This window comes from Schistocerca piceifrons, chromosome 5, assembly GCF_021461385.2.
Source record: "Schistocerca piceifrons isolate TAMUIC-IGC-003096 chromosome 5, iqSchPice1.1, whole genome shotgun sequence".
Lineage (NCBI taxonomy): Eukaryota > Metazoa > Arthropoda > Insecta > Orthoptera > Acrididae > Schistocerca > Schistocerca piceifrons.
This window is the reverse complement of record NC_060142.1, coordinates 354,721,254-354,744,271: the sequence shown is the minus strand read 5'-3', so window position 1 is coordinate 354,744,271 and position 23,018 is coordinate 354,721,254. Positions and strand designations below refer to the sequence as shown.

The 23,018-nt window shown below is 47.1% G+C and overlaps 1 protein-coding gene across 1 annotated transcript in view; it reads right to left on the bottom strand.

Moving 5' to 3' along the window:
• Positions 1–6,300: 6,300 nt before the first annotated feature.
• LOC124798439 overlaps positions 6,301–23,018 on the bottom strand; it is a 431,708-nt gene continuing 414,990 nt past the window's right edge. Inside the window, exons 7-9 of the mRNA XM_047261856.1 lie at positions 20,481–20,579; positions 19,608–19,692; positions 6,301–6,650 (exon numbers count right to left, since the gene is read on the bottom strand). Coding sequence (XP_047117812.1) covers positions 6,560–6,650; positions 19,608–19,692; positions 20,481–20,579 — 275 coding nt within the window. The 3' untranslated portion in view covers positions 6,301–6,559. The remainder of the gene's footprint in view (positions 6,651–19,607; positions 19,693–20,480; positions 20,580–23,018) is intronic.

The window sequence follows — 23,018 nt, the reverse complement described above, 5'->3', positions numbered from 1 at the left end:
CGTTCCCATATTGGAAAAAGCGCTAGCACAAGTATATTATATCTCAAGGGGATTACTTTGACATTCGAGGGTTGGATTCCCTCTCTTCTTCATCGAAGAGTTTCACTGCCTGGGCTACTCTCAGGGTGCACCTTCGACGTGGAAGATCCCCGCCGTTTCCCTGCCGTGTCGTCTGCTTGCCGTCCATACTGCCTGCCGGTGCTCGCCGCCGCCGCCGCCGCCGCCGCCGCCACCGCTTGGTCGCCGCCTTCCGGTCCTCACCGCCGCCGCCGCCGCCGCCGCCGCCGCCGCCGCCGCCGCCGCCGCCGCCTGCCGGGGCTCGCCGCCCCCGCCTGGTCGCCGCCTGCCGGTGCTCGCCGCCTGCCGGGGCTCGCCGCCGCCGCCGCCGCCGCCAGCCGGTGCCCGCCGCCGTCGCCGCCATCCTGTGCCCGCCGCCGCCGCCATCCGGTGCCGCCTGGTCGCCACCATCGCCGCCGTTCTGACCCTGGTCTACGGCCGTCTTCGTCTTCATCCGTCTTCGTCTTTGTCTGTCCCCAGTTTCTGTCCTTTCCTCTTCGTTCTGTTCGTTCTTGTTTCTCTCTCCCGTCATGTCCGCCCCCACCACCACTGTCACTACTACCACCACCGCCATTGTCTATACCTCCCCATCCGCCGCCTCCACCACTGTAACTTGGTGTGCCCAGTCCCACCCCCCTCCTTCCATTCTGAGCACGCCCCCTCCATTGACCATCTCCTGAAGGAGGGTGCCCTCCTTTTTAACCAGCGGTACAAGGTCGACCCCTCCCGTTCCCCTCCTCAATCCCTGCGCTGCCAGAGGTGTCTGCGCTATAACGCGCACCCCACAGCTGAGTGCCGCGAGGCCTCCACCTGCCCGCATTGTCGGCAAGCGCACTTCCTCAGGCAGTGCCCTAACCTCCAATCCCCTCCTTCCTGCAATACCTGCAATCTCCCCCATCCCACCTACTCCCAAAAGTGTAAAGCCCGACCCCCTCCAACCACTCCTGAACTCACCGTCCCTGTCCGTCCCCTGGACGCCCCCACCCCTCCTGGCAATTCCCTTCGTCCCCCCCCCCACCGCTGAGGACATCATCAGGTTCCTTACCATCGTCCTCCAGAATGTTCATCCCTTTCAGCGCCCACACACCCTCCAACAGATCTCCCTTGCCGCCCGTTCCATATTCCAACTCAAGATGTACGCCACCTACTCCAACAACCAGGCCCATTTCACCTTCTCCCGCCTCGACACCCTCGTCTAAATCCCTATCATGGCGCGACAGCAACGTATCCTTTTCAACAACATCCGCTCCCTTCCTGCCAACAAGAACCTCTTTCTCCATACACTTGCCACCCACCGCGTGGATGCCTTCCTCCTTAATGAAACCTTCCTCCAACCCCACCACACCATCCACACTTCGCCCTACCTCCTCCACCGCTCCGATAATCCCCTCCCACTTGCGCGTGGCGGAGTTGCCATTGGTCACCACCGCCAGATCCCCGTTCGGCTCCAACCTCTCCTTCCCGACCCCACCGAACACCTGATCCTTAGTCTCTTCTTCCCCGGCCTTACCGTTACCTGCGCCACCATCTATGTCCGCCCCAACGCTCCTATTCCCTTCGACTTCCTCTCCCACGTCGATCGTACCTTTTCCTCCTACGTGATTGCCGCCGACCTCAACATCCATAGTCGTTCCGCTGCCCAGTTACGGCGATGGCATCGGTTCCTCTCCACCCTTCAAGGTGACCTCGTCCCCATCCCCCGGCATACCCGTCCTGAATCCGACTCCACTCCTGATGTTATCCTCTCCTCCCCCAACCTCCTTGGCCGCATAACGGTGGATGTCCTGGAGCCTATTGGTAGCGACCATCTCCCTGTCCTCCTCACCGTTTCAGACGATCGTCGCCCTCGCCCCGACCCTCGAACTGACCCTCCCCCTAAGTATGTCCACGACTAATCCTGAGCCGACTGGAATGCCTACCGGGATACCCTTTCCACCCAGGTCGATAGCCACCCTCTCACCTACCACCACCCTGACGATGTCACCCATGCCGCCTCCTTTCTCCAGCAGACCTTGTCTGAGGCCGTGGAGGCCCACGTTCCTACTGTCGCCATCCACCCCCACCGTCCTACCTTACCCCCACAGGCCGTTCTCCTCCTCCGTGAATCCCATCGTCTCTACCGTGCCTTCCTCCGCACGCGTGACCCGGACACACTACGACGCCACCGGCAACTCCAGCGACACGTTCGTAATTTGCTCGCGGCTAAGAAACGCCGGGACTGGCGACAGACATGCACCCATTTAAATGCAACCCTACCAGTCAACTCGTCCAAGTTCTGGACGGCCTTCCGTCGCCTTACCGGAACTAAACCCTCCCCCTACTATCCTCTTCTCCACGATGATCACCCCTTCCCTGACACCCTTAGTAAGGCCAATCACTTTGCCTCCTACCTCTCCGATGTCTTCTCCATCCCCGACGATCCCCAGTTCGATTACTCCCTCTTCCCGGATATCCGCGATCGAACTGACACCTCTGTCCCTCCCCTCGCTCCTGGTTTCCAGTACTTGGACAACATTACACACACGGAACTCAATGCCCCTATCACTACACAGGATCTCATTGTTACACTCCGCACCAAACGCAACACCGCTCCTGGTCACGATCGTGTCACCTACCGTCACCTTCATGAAGCTCCTGTCTCTTTCCTCTCCACCTTGGCCAGGCTCTACAATGTAGTCCTGTCCACCGGATACTACCCCGACCTGTGGAAAACCTCCCGTATCCTCATGTTCCTTAAACCTGACAAACCGCCGTCCGCCGTCTCCTCCTACCGTCCCATCAGCCTTACCTCGGTCTTCAGCAAGGTCCTGGAATCTATCCTCACCCGTCACATCCACCAGCATCTCCGCCAGCACCGCCTCCTTCCCGTCACCCAGTGTGGCTTTCGGCCGGCCTTCTCTTCGACGACCTTCTCCTTCACCTCACTCATCTCCTTTCCGAACAGCTTAATTCCCGTCGCTCCCCAATTTTCCTCTCCCTGGACCTCGAACGTGCATATAACCGCGTATGGCATTCCGGTCTCCTCTTCAAGCTCCAAACCTTTGCCCTTCCCATTAACTACGTCCATCTGATCGGCTCCTTTCTCTCCCGCCGTCCTTCCTATGTCACCATCCATAACACCGATTCCTACACCTTTTTCCCCTCCGCCGGTGTGCCCCAAGGCTCCGTCCTCTCCCCCCTTCTGTACCTGTTGTACACGGCGGACATGCCGCCGCCGTCACCCCCCGTCCACCTTCTCCAGTTTGCCGATGACACCGCCTTCCTTGCCCTTGCCCCCACCCTACAGCGCTCCCAACGCCTTCTCCAATCCCATCTTGACCGGTTCACCGCTTGGTGCAACCAGTGGTTGCTCAAGGTCAATCCTTCCAAAACCCAGGCGATCATTGTAGGCAAAACCACCCCTTCCTTCTGCCTCCTTGATTTCTATCTCACCGTCTATGGCCGTCCCATCGCCCTCACTCCCACCCTTAAGTACCTTGGCGTCACCCTCGATCGTCGCCTCTCCTGGACTCCCCATCTCCAGACAATCCAAGCCAAGGCACGTTCCCGCCTCCGTCTCCTCAAGCTCCTTTCCGGCCGTACGTGGGGTCTGGACCCCTCCACCATCCTCCACACCTATAAATCCCTCATCCGCCCTATCCTTTGTTATGCCCATCCAGCATGGATCTCCGCTCCCCCTACCTTTTATAAATCCCTCCAAATCCTTGAACGCCATGCTCTCCGCCTCACCTATCGCATCCGTCTCCCCTCCCCCACGCGGATCCTCTACGATCTCATCCCCTTCCCCCACCTCCTCCTTTTCCTTGAAAGGATACGGATCCTGTACACCTCCCGTAAACTCGATCCTCCTCACCCGCTCGTCTCCCCGATCCTCTCCCACCCCCGCCCGCTGCCGCGCCTATATTCGCACGTCCCACCTGGTCTCCACCTCTCCACCCTCCTTACCCTCTCCCAAGGTGGCTTCCGCCAGCTCCCCCTCCCTGATGATGCCCTCCTCCCTTCCATCTACCCCTCCTACCAACTTTGATCCTCCCGCCCTCCTCCTGTACTTATTCCTCTGTGCACCCTCCCTCCCTCCTCTCCCTTTTCCCTCCCTCCTCCTTTTCTCCCCCTCCTCCCCTGGGCCTCCCCTCCCCTGTTCCTCTCCTCCTGCCCCCGACTCCTCAGCCATTGGCATCCTTTTTCTCCCCTCTCCCCCACCTCCCCCTTCTACCCCTCTTGGCAGGTCCCCGGACTCGCACACGTTACGTGGACATTCGCGCGCCGGAGGTCGCCGCCATCAGTGTTTTGTGTGTTTAGTGTTTAGTGTTCACCGTCCCCTCCATCGTTCACCAGTGCCATCATCATCTTCAGTGGTTGTGCGTCGTCTCATCAGCTAGCAGTGTGGATTATCGACGAGTGTGAACGGCTCCGTGATTGTCTCTATGTGTCTCCTGTTTTATTGCCCACCGCTCTGTGACTTATGTGTCTTCTCACTGTTTTTGCTGCTTGTGTCTTCTATGGCTGAAGAGCAGTGTAGTGTGCTGCTGACAGCCTGCCTGTTGTACAGGTTTTAAAATAACAATAAAGTAAAAAAAAATTACTTTGACCTCCACCTTCTCCAGTTTGCCGATGACACCGCCTTCCTTACCATTGCCCCCACCCTGCAGCGCTCCCAACACCTTGTCCAATCCCATCTTGACCGGTTCACCACGTGGTGCAACCAGTGGTTGCTCAAGGTCAGTCCCTCCAAAACCCAGGCGATCATTGTAGGCAAAACCACCCCTTCCTTCCGCCTCCTTGATTTCTATCTCACCATCTATGGCCATCCTATCGCCCTCACTCCAACCCTTAAGTACCTTGGCGTCACCCTCGACCGTCGCCTCTCCTGGACTCCCCATCTCCAGACAATCCAAGCCAAGGCACGCTCCCGACTCCATCTCCTCAAGCTCCTTTCCGGCCGTACATGGGGTCTGGACCCCTCCATCATCCTCCACACCTATAAATCCCTCATCCACCCTATCCTTTGTTACGCCCATGCGGCCTGGATCTCTGCCCCCCCCTCCCTTTTATAAATCCCTACAAATCCTTGAATGCCATGCTCTCCGCCTCACCCATCGCATCCGTCTCCCCTCCCCCTCGCGGATCCTGTACGATCTCATCCCCTTCCCCCACCTCCTCCTTTTTCTTGAAAGGATATGGATCCTGTACACCTCCCGCAAACTCGAACCTCCTCATCCGCTTGTCTCACCCATCCTCTCCCACCCCCACCCGCTGCCGCACCTGTATTCCCACGTCCCACCCAGTCTCCATCTCTCCACCCTCCTTACCCTCTCCCAAGGTGGCTTCCGCCAGCTCCCCCTCCCTGATGATGTCCTCCTCCCCTCCATCTACCCCTCCTACCAACTTTGATCCTCCTTCCCTCTTTCCTTCCCTCCTCCCTTTCTACCCACTCCTCCTCCGGGCCTCCCCTCCCCTGTCCCTCTACTCCTCCTCCCATCGCCTCAGCCATTGGCATCTTTGTTCTCCCCTCTCCACCCTCTCCACCCCTCCCTCTCATCCTTCTTCCCCTCTTGGCAGGTCCCCAGACTCGCACACGCTACGAGGACTTTCGCGCGCCAGAGACCATCGCCATCAGTGTCTCGTGTGTGTGACGTCGTTTTGTGTTGTTAGTGTCCGCCGTCACGCTTCTACGTTCACTTGTACCGTCGGATTCATCAGTGTTATGTGCGCCGTGTCAACGTGTTTTCAGTGTCGTTATCGTCGAGTGTGAACGGCTCCGTGTTTTTTGTGTATCTGTGACCACTATTTTTTGCCCGTCACTATGTTCATTCTGATTCTCCATTCTGTGTACTGTTATTGTCAACACTATGGCTGAAGAGCGGCGTAGCATGCCGCTGACAGCCTACCTGATTGCTCAGGTATTAAAATAACAATAAAGAAAAAAAAATTACTTTGAAGCGAGAAAAGGTGATGTTGATGAATAAATAAAGATTCTTTAAGAAAAACAAAAATTCCCTTTACTTCTTGATCGCACCTGGTATGTGTCGTCCGGCGAACTCTCGACCTGTACCGAACTTGTAAATAGTGTTGTTATTACACAAATAAAGGAAGCGGAAGCACAATTCCAGCAATTGGATTTGTGGCGTAAAACGAAATGAACTAATTTGTGTTGCATAGCTAGCTGGACAGAAAGGTCTGTGTATGCCCATTGTCAAAGGAAGAGGACGTATGCGTGAAACCAGTGGTAGTAAAGAGAGAAAGTAACAGTGAAAACTAGAAGTTTATTGACATAAGTACAAAGTCTTAGTTTTGTGCATAAGACTAATTGAATGGGCAGGCCCGCACCGTAGAGCGACTACTTGCGCGGGACCTGGTAGCGAAGATGAGGACGGTCCTCCCGAGATGACAGCTGGGTAGCGGCGGCGGCCGCTCAGGTGTCGGCTGTCGCGGCCTCTGCAGTCCGCGCCGTGGCAGAAGAGTAGAGCGGGCTACCGGTAGAGCAGGCAGAGGCTGCCGGCGGTCACACGCAGATGGCGCGGTCGCTGACGCTGGCGGTGTCCTGTGGCTGGCAGATGGCGCCCAGGTCCTCGTCGCCACCGCTCGGCAGTTTCCTGCAAAACGTCAACGCACACGCTCATCTCTGCTGTTTGCAGGCGACACTGTGTTCTTCTCAGAGGCGGCTAACGGCTCGGAAGAGCAATTGAAAAGAATGGATAGTGTTCTGAAAAATATATTACTGGAGTGGAAATCAGTATAAAGGCAGGGTTCACGAAAATAATACACGGAAGAGCCAAGGAAAATGTTACACATGTCCAAAATCGTGTAGGGACCATGCGAGACACGCAGAAGTGACGCAACGCATCATGGCATGGACTCGACTAATTTCTGAAGTAGTGCTGGAGGGAACTGACACCATGAATCCTTCAGGGCTGTCCATAAACGAGGGGGCTGAGGTCTTTTCAGAATAGAACGTTGCAAGGCATCCCAGATATTCTCAATAACGTTCATGTCATGTCTGAGAAGTTTGGTGCCTAGCGGAAGTGTTTAAACTCAGAGGAGTGTTCCTGCAGCCATCTTGTAGCATCTGGACGTGTGGGGTGTCGTATTGTCGTGCTGGAATTGCCGTCTGAATGCACAATGGACATGAATGGATTCAGGTGACCAAAGAAGATGCTTACGTACGTCTCACCTGTCAGAGTCGTATCTAGACATATGAGGGGTCCCATATCGCACCAACTGCACACGCTCCACACTATCACAGAGCCTCCACTACCTTGAGCAGTCCGCTGTTGACAAGCAGGGTCCATGGATTAATGAGGCTGTCTCCATACCCATACACGTCCATCCACTCGATCCAACTTGAAAGAGACTCGTCTGACCAGGCAACATGTTTCCAATCATCATCAGTCCAATGTCGGAGTTGAAGGACCCAGGAAAGGCGTAAAGGTTTGTGTCGTGTCATCAAGGGTACACTTCTCGACCTTCGGCTCCGAAAGCCCAAATCTATGATGATTCGTTGAATGGTTCTCAAGCCGACACTTTTTGATTGCCAAGCACTGAAATCTGCAGTAATATGCAAAAGAGCTGCACTACGGTCGCGTTGAACGATTCTCTTCAGTCGTCGTTGGTCCCGTTCTTGCAGGATCTTTTTCCGGCCGCAGCGATGTCGAGGATTTGATTTTTTGTCGGATTCTTGAAATTGAAGGTACACTCGTGAAATGGTCGTACGAGAAAATTCCCACTTCATCGACACCTAGGAGATGCCGTGTCCCATCGCTCGTGCGCCGACTATAATACCACGTTCAAACTCACTTAAATCTTGATAACCTGCAATTGTAGCAGCAGTAACCAATATAACAACTGCGTCAGATACTTCTTTTCTTTTATAAGCGTTGCCGACCGGAGCGCCGTATTCTGCCTGTTTACGTATCTCTGCATTCGATTACGAATGCCTTTGCCAGTTTCTTTGGTGCTTCTGTGTAGTTCTTGAAATGCAGTTGCGCCCAGTCTTCTCGTATCGCTCTTTTCTGCTCACATGCGGCCTCAAATATCCTTCCATTGATATAATCATGGCTTGCAAGTACTCCACAAAGGTTTTCTACAGGGTTCAAATCTGGACTAAGTACAGGCCAGGGAAAGACACCGATATTTTTGATTCTAGCAGAACCACACACAGATCCATTATCTTGTTAAAACATTAGAGGTTCGTCCCCTTGATACATGTTTTTCAGCAAACTCCAGTCCAACCTGTTGATGTGTGGGTGTTAATGCAGGTTTTTTCAGTCGTTTCGTGAATGCAAAATATTTGTCATGTGACAAAATTCGTCGCACATATCTGGTATTTACTGGCAACTATAAATCAGCAACAAGTTGTAAAGAATAACTGCTTGCAGCTCTTGCTTTTTGCAAAAGCAACCCTTCCTATGCCTCATAACTTTCTACTTTGCTCGTATTTTCCGTTCTTTCCGCGTGGTGCGTCAAATCTAACAAAATTATCATAGTTCAGTCTCTTCGCAGTTTGACGAATAGAGTGAAGCATTTCCATGTATGTACCGATTTTTGTTTTTTCATCACATCATAACCGTTTTCTGCGTGGCATTTCCACAATTGTGGTTTAGGTACACAAAATTCACTACCACTGTCTGCAGTAAGGGCACTTACGCACACAGTAACACCGCACACAGCCGATTGTCTTCATTTCGAGTTCCAACTCCTACCACCTGAATCGTTGATGTCTTGTTATATACTGTACTAGTGGAATCAAATGGTTCAAATGGCTCTGAACACTATGGGACTTAACATCTTAGGTCATCAGTCCCCTAGAACTTAGAACTACTTAAACCTAACTAACCGAAGGACATCACACACATCCATGCCCGAAGCAGCATTCGAACCTGCGACCGTAGCGGTCGCACGGTTCCGGACTGCAGCGCCTAGAACCGCACGGCCAGTCCGACAGGCTACTAGTGGAATCAATTGCGATACCATTTGACTGCATTTGTCGGTGGAATGGATTTCATACTATTGTATATACATTGTGCACAACTACTCCAACCGACAATGATAATTTTCCCACAAACATCCATGTCTTTCCAGTTATTTTCACTATTGTGTAAGATGAAAATCAACAAATGTGTGATAACTTGTACAGACACCAGACAGTAGTTGACAGTTCAGGGGCATGAAAGGGAAGCAGTGGTTGAGAAGGAAGTGACACAGAATTGTAGTCTATCGCAGATGTTATTCAATCTGTACAGTGAGGAAGCAGTAAAGGACGACAGAGAAAAATCTGGAAAAGGAATTAAAGATCAGAGAGAAGAAATAAAATCTACATGTTTGCCCATGACACAGAAATTACGTCAGACAACAAAGGGTTTGCAAGAGCAGTTGAACGGAATGGACAGTGTCTTGAAAGAAGCGTTTATGGTAAGTCAACGAAAGCATATTCAGGGTAATGGAATGTAGTCGAATTAAATCAGACGATGCTAAGGGAATTAGACTAGGAGATGAGACACTGAAAGTAGCAGACTGGGCAGCGGAACAACTGACGTTAGCCAAAGTATGGAGGAAATAAAATGCAATTTGTCAGTAGCAACGGAAAGTATAGTGTTTCAGAAACATTTAACATAAAATTTAAGTGTTAGGTAGTCTTTTCTGAAGGTATTTGTCTGGAGCGCAGACCTGTACGGAAGTGAAACATTGATGAAAGGCATTTCAGACAAGAAGAGACAGACGCTTTCGAAATGTGGTGCTATAGAAGAATGCTGAAGACTAAATGGGTAATCGAATAACAACTGAGGAAGGTGAATGAAGAAATTTATGGAGCAACTTGATTAGGAGGAGAGATATGTTGACAGGGTACACCCTGAGGAGTCAAGAAATTGACAGTTAGGTAACGAAACGAAGACTGTGTACGGCGAGGAGGGCGGAGGGAGGGGTGGGGGGACATAAAAACTGTAGACGGGCACCACGACGTCAGCATAGTAAGCTACGCACGTATAGAGATGGCGGTAGTATCGCATACACAATGTATAAAAGAGTAGTGCACCGATGGGGCTGTCATTTGTACTCAGGTGATTCATATGAAAAGGTGTCCGAAGTGCTCATGGATGCATCACGGAAATCAGCAGACTTTCAACGCGGAATGGTACTAGGACGTTCCATTTCGGAAATCGTTAGGGAATTCAGTATTCCGAGAGCCACAGTGTGAAGAGTGTTCCGAGAATACAAAATCTCAGGCATTCCCGTCACCACGGAGAATGCAGTGTTCAAAATGGTTCAAATGGCCCTAAGCACTATGGGACTTAACATTTGAGGTCATCAGTCCCCAAAACTTAGAACTACTTAAACCTAATTAACTTAAGAACATCACACACATCCATGCTCGAGGCAGGATTCGAACCTGCGACCGTAGCACAGCGCGGTTCTGGACTGAAGTGCCTAGAACCGCTCGGCCACAGCGGCCGGCCGAATGCAGCGTCCGGTGGCCTTGACTTAAAGAGTGAGAGCAGCAGCGTCTACTATAGTTGTCAGTGTAGACAGACAAGCAATACTGAGTGGAGTAACCTCAGAAATCAATGTGGGACGTACGACGAGCGTATCTGGTAGGACGGTGCGGCGAAATTTGGCGTTAATGGGCTATGGCAGCAGACGACTGACGCGAGTGCCGTTGCTTATAGCTCAACATCACTTGTAGCGCCTCTCCTAGGCTCGTGACCATATCGTTTGGACCCTAGATGACTGGAAAACCGTCGCCTGGTCAGATGAGCCCCGTTTTCAGTTGGTAAGAGCCGATAGTAGGGTTAGAGTATGGTGCAGACACCACGAAGGCGTGAACCCAAGTTGTCAACAAGGCACTGCGCAAGCTGTTGGTGGCACCATAATCAAGTGAGCTGTGTCTATATCGAATGGACTGGATTCTCTCGTCCAACTGAACTAATTATTGACTGCAAATGGTTGTGATCAGCCCCATGGAGACCATTTGCAGCCACTCATCAACTTCATGTCCCCAAACAATAACGGAATTTTTCTGGATGACAATGCGCCATGTCACTGGGCCGCAATTGTTGGCGATTGGTTTGAAGAACATTCTGGTTAGTTCGAGCGAATGATCTGGAGACCCATATCGCCAGATATGAATCACAGCGAACATTTAAGGGACGTAATCGAGAGATCAGTTCGTGCATAAAATGATGCATCGCCAATATTTTCGCAAGTATGGAAATCTGTAGAGGCAGCATGGCTCAGTGTTTTTCAGAAGATGTGTGGACGCCATGCCACCTCGAGTTGCTGCACTACGCCGAGCAAAAGGAGGTCCAACACGATATTAGGAGGTATCCCATGACGTTTGTCACCCAAGCTTATGTTGCTGTTCAGCAGTTATGCAAAGATGAAGCGGCTGGCACAAGATGAACCAGGATAGAGAGCTGCACCAAGCCAGTCTTTGAACATGAGACCACAACAACAATCTAAGACGAAGTACAGCTGTAGGAAAACTTCGGCATTCGTTACTAAGATGGACAAACTCGTTCATCTTTGGGAAAGTTTTTAGTGATCCGTTCACGTTTTTTCGTTCACCGTTCCTAATTGTGTAATGCTGCATGGAATTTTAAAAAAGTCGAAAAGGAAAATTAGAAGAACTGTATGCACAATAACAAGACCGTACCCAGGAAATGGGGGACGGTGAACAGGGGGGTGGGGGGGCGGGGGAGGAGGGGGATGGAGGCAGATGAACCAGATCATGTTAGTTAATTGCTAAATAATTATGAGATTCCACTACAAATGGTTCTAGATAAGCTTGCTGTACTCGTATGTCATCTATTGCTAAGGACAGTAATTTTCGTGTAAACAGTAAACCGAAAAATAACGTGAAATCGTGATTTTTAGAGACATAAAGCACCTTGCGGATATTTATCATATTTGTTTTCGTCTCTACGTTGAGAAATTAACAGAGGCTCAAACCTTTAGGCACCTGATCGTTAAAGCCAGGTGATCAATGAAGATGGACGAGCAATATTACGATTAGAAGAAAATTATTTTACTAGAGAATGATTTTAATATATTTGTAAAGTAAGTTTATCGTTTTCATTACTTCCAGTACCACCTTAAATAAACATAGAGAAGACGTTATTTTAAGTCAGAAGATGGTTTATTTATGAATAATGTTAAACTTCAGCTTACTTGGTAGTTTTAATGTACTTTTACAAAAAAATTGCTACGCATGAAGCAAATGGATAAAAATCCACCAGAGGCAAAAAGAGCCTTGATATAACTGTAGCATATCTGACTAGTCAAGATATAGTGAAGTAACACACATGGGCGAAAACTCGACACGTGTAATGCAGTGATAACCAAATAACTATAGAATTTGTTGTGATCATAGAGAATCGCGTCTGGACTAACATGTGATGCTCAACTACAAATGGCATAAAAAGAGCTCCGAATTCGTTTCAAACTTGTGCCACCTCTGAAAGCAATCGCGTGTGAGGTGGATCAGTACTTGAAGACGCTTAATCAGCATTCCGGAAATGTGGATTTAAAATTCCCACCTGACCATCCAGATTTTGATTTGCTACGGATTCCCTTAGTCACTTCAAATGAATGTCAGGATGGTTCCTTCAACGAGATCAATGCTGATTTCTTTACAAATTTTGCTCCAAATTATTTAGTCCTCCTTCACTAATGATTTAGACAACAAAATGAGTTCAAACCCTCCCCATGAACCATGGACCTTGCCGTTGGTGGGGAGGCTTGCGTGCCTCAGCGATACAGATAGCCGTACCGTAGGTGCAACCACAACGGAGGGGTATCTGTTGAGAGGCCAGACAAAAGTGTGGTTCCTGAAAAGGGGCAGCAGCCTTTTCAGTAGTTGCAAGGGCAACAGTCTGGATGATTGACTGATCTGGCCTTGTAACAATAACCAAAACGGCCTTGCTGTGCTGGTACTGCGAACGGCTGAAAGCAAGGGGAAACTACGGCCGTAATTTTTCCCGAGGGCATGCAGCTTTACTGTATGGATAAATGATGATGGCGTCCTCTTGGGTAAAATATTCCGGAGGTAAAATAGGCTCCCATTCGCATCTCCGGGCGGGGACTACTCAAGAGGATGTCGTTATCAGGAGAAAGAAAACTGACGTTCTACGGATCGGAGCGTGGAATGTCAGATCACTTAATCGGGCAGGTAGGTTAGAAAATTTAAAAAGGGAAATGGATAGGTTAAAGTTAGATATAGTGGGAATTAGTGAAGTTCGGTGGCAGGAGGAACAAGACTTGTGGTCAGGTGACTACAGGGTTATAAACACAAAATCAAATAGGGGTAATGCAGGAGTAGGTTTAATAATGAATAGGAAAATAGGAATGCGGGTAAGCTACTACAAACAGCATAGTGAACGCATTATTGTGGCCAAGATAGATGCGAAGCCCACACCTACTACAGTAGTACAAGTTTATATGCCAACTAGCTCTGCAGATGACGAAGAAATTGAAGAAATGTATGATGAAATAAAAGAAATTATTCAGGTAGTGAAGGGTGACGAAAATTTAATAGTCATGGGTGACTGGAATTCGGTAGTAGGAAAAGGGAGAGAAGGAAACGTAGTAGGTGAATATGGATTGGGGCTAAGAAATGAAAGAGGAAGCCGCCTGGTAGAATTTTGCACAGAGCACACCTTAATCATAGCTAACACTTGGTTTAAGAATCATGAAAGAAGGTTGTATACATGGAAGAACCCTGGAGATACTAAAAGGTATCAGATAGATTATATAGTGGTAAGACAGAGATTTAGGAACCAGGTTTTAAATTGTAAGACATTTTCAGGGGCAGATGTGGACTCTGACCACCATCTATTGGTTATGACCTGTAGATTAAAACTGAAGATACTGCAAAAAGGTGGGAACTTAAGGAGATGGGACCTGGATAAACTGAAAGAACCAGAAGTTGTACAGAGTTTCAGGGAGAGCATAAGGGAACTATTGACAGGAATGGGGGAAAGAAATACAGTAGAAGAAGAATGGGTAGCTTTGAGGGATGAAGTAGTGAAGGCAGCAGAGGATCAAGTAGGTAAAAAGACGAGGGCTGGTAGAAATCCTTGGGTAACAGAAGAAATATTGAATTAAATTGATGAAAAGAGAAAATATAAAAATGCAGTAAATGAAGCAGGCGAAAAGGAATACAAACATCTCAAAAATGAGATTGACAGGAAGTGCAAAATGGCTAAGCAGGGACGGCTAGAGGACAAATGTAAAGATGTAGAGGCTTATCTCACTAGGGGTAAGATAGATACTGTCTACAGGAAAATTAAAGAGACCTTTGGAGATAAGAGAACCACTTGTATGAACATCAAGAACTCAGATGGAAACCCAGTTCTAAGCAAAGAAGGGAAAGTAGAAAGGTGGAAAGAGTATATAGAGGGTCTATACAACGGCGATGTACTTGAGGACAATATTATGGAAATGGAAGAGGATGTAGATGAAGATGAAAAGGGAGATACGATACTGCGTGAAGAGTTTGACAGAGCACTGAAAGACCTGAGTCGAAACAAGACCCCCGGAGTAGACAACATTCCATTGGAACTACTGACGGCCTAGGGAGAGCCAGTCCTGACAAAACACTACCATCTGGTGAGCAAGATGTATGAGACAGGCGAAATACCCTCAGACTTCAAGAAGAATATAATAATCCCAATCGCAAAGAAAGCAGGTGTTGACAGATGCAAAAATTACCGATCAATCAGTTTAATAAGCCACAGCTGCAAAATACTAACACGAATTCTTTACAGACGAATGGAAAAACTGGTAGAAGCCGACCTTGGGGAAGATCAGTTTGGATTCCGTAGAAATACTGGAACACGTGAGGCAATACTGACCTTACGACTTATCTTAGAAGAAAGATTAAGGAAAGGCATTTCTAGACTTAGAGAAAGCTTTTGACAATGTTGACTGGAATACTCTCTTTCAAATTCTAAAGGTGGCAGGGGTAAAATACAGGGAGCGAAAGGCTGTTTACAATTTGTACAGAAACCAGATGGCAGTTATAAGAGTCGAGGGACATGAAAGGGAAGCAGTTGTTGGGAAGGGAGTAAGACAGGGTTGTAGCCTCTCACCGATGTTATTCAATCTGTATATTGAGCAAGCAGTAAAGGAAACAAAAGAAAAATTCGGAGTAGGTATTAAAATCCATGGAGAAGAAATAAAAACTTTAAGGTTCGCCGATGACATTGTAATTCTGTCAGAGACAGCAGAGGACTTGGAAGAGCAGTTGAATGGAATGGATAGCGTCTTGAAAGGAGGATATAAGATGAACATCAACAAAAGCAAAACGAGGATAATGGAATGTAGTCGAATTAAGTCGGGTGATGATGAGGGAATTAGATTAGGAAATGAGCCACTTAAAGTAGTAAAGGAGTTTTGCTATTTGGGGAGCAAAATAACTGATGATGGTCAAGGTAGAGAGGATATAAAATGTAGACTGGCAATGGCAAGGAAAGCGTTTCTGAAGAAGAGAAATTTGTTAACATCGAGTATAGATTTAAGTGTCAGGAAGTCATTTCTGAAAGTATTTGTATGGAGTGTAGCCATGTATGCAAGTGAAACATGGACGATAAATAGTTTGGACAAGAAGAGAATAGAAGCTTTCGAAATGTGGTGCTGCAGAAGAATGCTGAAGATTAGATGGGTAGATCACATAACTAATGAGGAAGTATTGAATAGGATTGGGGAGAAGGGAAGTTTGTGGCACAGCTTGACCAGAAGAAGGGATCGGTTGGTAGGACATGTTCTGAGGCATCAAGGGATCACGAATTTAGCATTGGAGGGCAGCGTGGAGGGTAAAAATCGTAGAGGGAGACCAAGAGATGAATACACTAAGCAGATTCAGAAGGATGCAGTAGGTACTGAGAGATGAAAAAGCTTGCACAGGATAGAGTAGCATGGAGAGCTGCATCAAACCAGTCTCAGGACTGAAGACCACAACAACAACAACATGAGTTCAAATTCCCTCTGCTCCTTATCAAAAGCAACTGTGTTTGTTGAAGTACTGCACTGTTCAAAACAAATTTAGTAATGATCACTGCTCTTTTCTATTCTACTAGCTGTAACGACTCATTTCTTTTCTACTGGCTGTAACGATAGCAAGACAATTATTAATGCAAAGATAAATTTGTTAATATCGAAAAGAAATTTATTTTTTATAAAGTTATATATGTTAGTGGAACCTGGAAAGTAGGCAGAGAATAGGCTAGAATCTTTTGAAATGTTGTGCTGTAGAATAATGGTGAAGATTACGTGGGGGATCAGATAACTCGTGAAGAAGTACTAAATTGGGGAGAAAAAACGGTTATGGCAAATCTTGACTGAGAGAAGCAATCAGTTGATATCCTGAGACAACACGAAAACGTCTATTTGGAACAGAAGTGAAGGGTGTGATGTGGGAGTGCCGGGAATGGTGGAAAAGAGTGTATAAATTGTAGAGGTAGGCCAAGACTTGACTGCAAACATTAAGTTGCAGTACTTATGCACAGATGAAGAGGTTTGTGCAGGGTAGACTAACGCGGATTGAAGCATCAAATCAATCTTCGTACTGAAGACCACAAAAGCTTTAACACTCGTCAACAAGGGTGAAAGAAACTAAAAAAATGTAATTCCTTGTTTTCGTCTTAAATATTACAACAATAAGAATAACGACAGGTTTATTTTTTTCAGTAACTACTTCAGACGTCTCTAAGAATATGAACGACCTAACATTTTATTTTCGTCTATGATCGCAAAACGTTTTGGTGCTTAGTCTACCAGTTTCGGTCAGCGCTGAGCGTTTTCAGATCTGTTATAAAACATGTCCTTATATACTGAAGCCATAGTGGCATCATCAAAAATACGTACAAAATACACTGATTAGCCAGAACATTACGACCACCTACCTAACAGCTGGTACATTCACTTTCGGCACGGACAACACCGGCGACGCATCGTGGCATGGAAGCAATAAGGCCTTTGTAGGTCGCTGAAGGGAATTGGTACCACATCTGCACACACAAGTCACCTTGTTCCCGTTAAATTCGGAGGGGAAGGGCGATGGGCTCTGATGCCACGTTCAATCTTATCCCAGACGTGATCGATCTGGTCCAGATCTGGCGAGTTGGGGACCAGCACATCGATAGGAACTCGCCACTGTGTTTCTCGAACCGCTCCATCACGCCCCTGGCCTTGTAAAGTGGCACGTTATCTTGTTGAAACATGCCATTGCCATCGGGAAACACGATCGTCATGAAGGGGTATACGTGGTCTGCAACCATTGTATTATACTCCTCGGCCGTCAAAGTGCCTTGCACGAGCTCCTCTGGACCCATGGATGCCCATGTGAATGATTCTCAGAGCATAATGGAGCTGCAGCCAGCTTTTCTCCATCCCACAGAACAGGCGTCAAGGAACTGTTCGCCTGGAAGACGATTGATTCGCGCTCACCTATCGGCTTGATGAAGAAGATATCGGGATTCATCAGACTATGCAAAACTCTGCCACACCCTCACCGTCCAGTGCCGATGGTCAAGTGCCCATTTCAGTCGTAGTTGCCGATGTCGGAATGTTAACAGTGGCACATGCATGGGTCGTCGGCTGCGGAGGCCCATCTTTAGGAGTGTTCTGTGCGCTGTGCGTTTAGATACACTTGTACTCTGCCCAGCGTTGAAGTTGTAAGTAGGCTGTTTAGGTTTTTTTATTGGTAACGCCACCTCTGTATGAAAATCACTGGCTGTGCTGTGTGCAGTCTGTGGCTGCTTTGCATTGTTCTAATACTCGCCATTGTAGTGTTAGGCAGCTGGCTGTGAACAGCGCGTAGCGTTGCGCAGTTGGAGGTGAGCCGCCAGCAGTGGTGGATGTGGGGAGAGAGATGGCGAAGATTTGTAATTTGTCATGAACTGCTATATTTATATATGATGATAGCAAGGTAAATACATTGTTCGTTCTCTATTAATATCTTTCATTTGCTAACTATCCCTGTCAGTAGTTATGCAAGTAGGCTGTTTAGGTTTTTTTATTGGTAACGCCAGCTCTGTATGAAAATCACTGGCTGTGCTTTGTGCAGTCTGTGGCTGCTTTGCATTGTTGTAATACTCGCCATTGTAGTGTTAGGCAGCTGGCTGTGAACAGCGCGTAGCGTTGCGCAGTTGGAGGTGAGCCGCCAGCAGTGGTGGATGTGGGGAGAGAGATGGCGAAGATTTGTAATTTGTCATGAACTGCTATATTTATATATGATGATATCAAGGTAAATACATTGTTCGTTCTCTATTAATATCTTTCATTTGCTAACTATCCCTATCAGTAGTTATGCAAGTAGGCTGTTTAGGTTTTTTTATTGGTAACGCCACCTCTGTATGAAAATCACTGGCTGTGCTGTGTGCAGTCTGTGGCTGCTTTGCAATGTTGTAATACTCGCCATTGTAGTGTTAGGCAGCTGGCTGTGAACAGCGCGTAGCGTTGCGCAGTTGGAGGTGAGCCGCCAGCAGTGGTGGATGTGGGGAGAGAGATGGTGAAGATTTGTAATTTGTCATGAACTGCTATATTTATATATGATGATATCAAGGTAAATACATTGTTCGTTCTCTATTAATATCTTTCATTTGCTAACTATCCCTATCAGTAGTTAGTGCCTTCAGTAGTTTGAATCTTTTATTTAGCTGGCAGTAGTGGCGCTCGCTGTATTGCAGTAGCTTGAGCAGCGAAGATTTTTGTGAGGTAAGTGATTTGTGAAAGGTATAGTTTAATGTTAGTCAGGGCCATTCTTTTGTAGGGAATTTTGAAAGTCAGATTGCGTTGCGCTAACAAAATATTGTGTGTCAGTCGTGTATAATTTGTTAAAAAGGGGACGTTTCAAAGTCTGATGTGAGTACCACCGCAGTTCACCGCCAGTCCTCTTTTACCAGTCTGCACAGCCTACGACGTCCGACAACTGTAATGAGGGGTGGCTGCCCAACCCTATGACGTCTGGACGAGGTCTCACCCCGTGTTGCTGACACTTACCACAGCACTCCTCGAGCACATGACAAGTCGTGCAGTTTCCGAAATGCTAGTGCCGAGCATTCGGGTCATCACAGTCTATGCTCGGTCAGACTCAGATAGATCACACGCCTTTCCTGTTCTACATACGAACAGCACTCTCACCGATACTGCAAGCACCGTGCGTGTGTCTGATTAGCAATTATTCCTCGCCAGGTGACAACGCTGTCGTCTGTACGCGTAATATCGATAGTAGGTCGGTGCTGATAATGTTCTGGGAGATCAGTGTAAGCTAGCATCATCGACATATTTAAAATATGGTGTAAGCTATACTGCAATGCTATCAGAGTCATCCTGCCAAGAGCGTTACTGTTCATAACACTATGGCTTCTTCATATTGGGACGTGTTTTATAACATATCTGAAGATCGCCATGACTGACCGAAACAGGTACTCCGAGGACTAAAAGTTTTGTAATTACGGAAATAAAAGAAATTTCTTCTACACTTTCTGGATCACTGTTTCATTCGCGACTATGTCACATCCTGCGAAGTGATATTATTATTAGGTACTTCCACTTACCGCTTTCTTAGATATAAAATAACGAAAATGATGACTCCATTTCCCAGCAGCAGGACGCAAATGATCATCGTCGGCAGGAGTACATCTGCAACAAACAAGTCCGTTTGTGGCACCAGTAAACTAATTCACAAGACAGGATATCTATGGAAGTTACTAAATTTCGTTTTGATTAGACATTCCTCTTGCACTTATTATTCAGTACTTTTTCTCAAATTTCTGGTAACTTGCTCAAGAGATAGAGAGTTCGTGAAATCTGTAATGGCGTAATTTTTAACTTTGTTAAAAATGAATTATTCATGAGCAGACAAAGTGTAGGTGTAAGTGGGAAGTAAAATGCTTTTACATCAATGACGTCCCTATCTATTTGTTGCTCCAACCTCTGCAGACTGTTTCTACCTGCTAAAGTTCGGTTCTCGAAACTTTGAACAGTGATGAAACTACTAAGCTACGATTACGTTTGTGCCTGTTCTAGCTTTCTTTCCATATGTAACAAACTTTTCTACTTCTCAAATAGACCCACAGGCTAAAGATCTCCGAGCTGTTACATAGCTTGTAGAAGGTACTCGGAAGAACTCTGCCCTTTAAGAACCGCGGTATACGCTCATCTTGCTCAGTATTATGGAGTTGAAGATTTCATTTGCATTCCATATTATAGCTGTGTTGTTCTGAAGTTGTTGAGGCCGAACTAAGCAATGCACATCGCAGATTTTTATAAAGTTTTTATTTTTGTTCTGTAGTACCATAAATTATGTAGAATGGATGAAACATATTATACGAGGCTCTTCGTCACTAGGTCATTCATTGCACTCTGCTCTTACAGTAAGCTTTATACTAAGATACTAATAGCGGTTACGACATGAGTGATGTACTTACCTATCATGAGATCAGACTCTTTTGGGACTGAAGACGCTTCCAGTGTACTGTTGTCCTCCGCTGAATTCAACCTCAATGCCGTCCACGAGTCCGTCGAGTCTGGAACAAAGAAAATCCGATTTTAATCTTGTTTGTAGCTTCCAGTCGTACGTTCCGAAAGCATCAGTATGTCCTCTGTTATCACTGTTTCAAGGTCAGTTACACATGGGTGGTAACATCGAAGAACTCGATCGATTGATACTGTGATACACAGCAGTGACAATATGAGAAAATATGGCAATGACTAGTGTAATTTTTAGTGTTTGGTTGAAATGTACGGAAAGTTATCTTAAATTTCTCAGTCACATCTTGTGACAGATGTTTTTACATTTATTTTTATTGCTTCTAATGAGGCTTTGATTAAGGCTGATTTGTTGACGCGAAATACAACGGTGGACAAAATTATGGAAACACAAACATTACAAATGTGTGGTGCCGGTTCCTTCGGACATTGGCGAAAGAACAACCATCAATATACAGGGTGATTATAATTAAACTTTCAAAACGCTGTAGAAATAACACCACTATTCAGAATGACGACAAATTGCAACGGAATATTATCAGACAAGGGGGAAAACGTGTGGCAGAAGAAAAAAAATTGCGTGAAAATTGATAAGTATGTGTCAGAATACGTAAATGAAAACATCTGCCATGCGCACGACCCTTTGAAGTTGGTATAAACCCGCCGCGAACACGGCTTTTTCTCCTTTCACGCCTGCGACTTTCGCCATTACTGTCTCAATGCAGGATCGCGCTCTGCTTGTAAAGCTGTATTACAACGATGACTGCGCACACGTTGCTCTACAGAAATTTGAAAAAAGGGTTTGAAAAAAGGCGTTGGTCCGATGACTGCCGTGCGTCTGGAGAAAATGACTCGGAAATTCGAAAAGACGGGTTCTTTTGGTGTGCATCCTGGTAGAGGGTTCATGAATTGATTCCACGTCGGTGGAAGCGGTGGCCACAGCAATGCAGGAGGAGACGAGTGGTGGTGTGCAAACGTGTAGTGCACGGAGAATTGGCCGAGAATTGGACATACCCGTGAGCACGGTGCGTAAAATGCTACGAAAAATCCTTCTTTGCTATTCATTCAAATTACCCATGTGCACGAGTTGCTCCCTGTTGACCTGCCAGCAAGAGAGGCCTTCGCTTTAGAATTTCTTGCTCGCATGGAAGTGGACAATGATTGGCCGGGGAAGACTTTATGGATAGACGAAGTCCACTTCCATATGACAGGATATGTCAATGCACAGAATTGTGGAAAATCCACACTCAAATCAACCAGTACCACTTCACACTAAAAATGTCACTGTGTGTTGTTGGTTTACGGCATATTTATCATAGGGCCATATTTTTTTCGAAGAGACAGGTGCTTCCGGTTTTGTTACCTGTCCCGTCACTGGTGAGTGCTATAACTGTCTTTTGCACAACCACGTCATACCAGCTCTCCAACAGCGTGGATGTGTGGGTGGAATCATTTTTATGAAAGATGGCGCAACTCCGCACATTACAAATCCAGTTAAGCAGCTGCTGACGCGCCATTTCGGAAATGCTAGAATTATCAGTCGCCATTTCCCTACAGCTTGGCCGTCCCGATCACCTGGTCTTAATCCGTGTGACCTCTGGCGGCTGTGGAGCTATCTGAAAAATGTTGTGTTCAGTATTGCAGACTTAGCTGCTATTGAAGGCAAGCATCGCACAACACGTTCTGAATGTGACCCCTAAAACACTTCGATCAGTTGTGGAACATGCTGTTTCTCGATTTCAACTTGTTGCAGGAAGCGGTGAACATGTTTTGCGTCAGTCACACGGAAATTAATAATCCGATTTGATTTTGATTGATGATTTTTATGCGGTTTTTTGGCCTCAGGACAATTAAAAAACGATGTGAGTTATGCTTTTTATGCGGTTTTTGTCTTCAGACAATTAAAAACCGATTTTTTCCATCCGATGTGATATGATCTTGCAGTGGTGGGTGACCTTTCGTAACTACCGGTATCACACCTGTACACCCATGCACACTGAGTAGTACAGTTTGTTTAGTGTCAAACGTATACATTAGGCATTGTTGTATGATTCATTTGTTATTTGTAGTTGACCAATATTAAATTATGATGCTTAAGCGCCATCTATTGCTACATTTTGTAACTATTTATCTTTCTTCTGCCATACGTTTTTCCCTTTCCCCAATAATATTCCGTTGCAATTTGGCGTCATTCTACAGTGGTTTGAATGTTTAACTTTAATTATAATCACCCTGTATAATTAAGGCGACGCTGACCAGGTGATCACTTTGCGGCGGATTCACACCACACTCGTACTCTTATGGAAATCGGAGTAATGATGATAACAGACAAGGAGCACTAGTCCCCCTCCCGGATGATGCCCTCTCTCCCTCCATTTATTCCTCCTATCAACTATGATCCTCATTTCTCCCTCCTTCCTTCTGTCTCTTTTTCCCGGGCTCCCTCCCCCCCCCCCCTATCCATCCTGTTTTTTCTC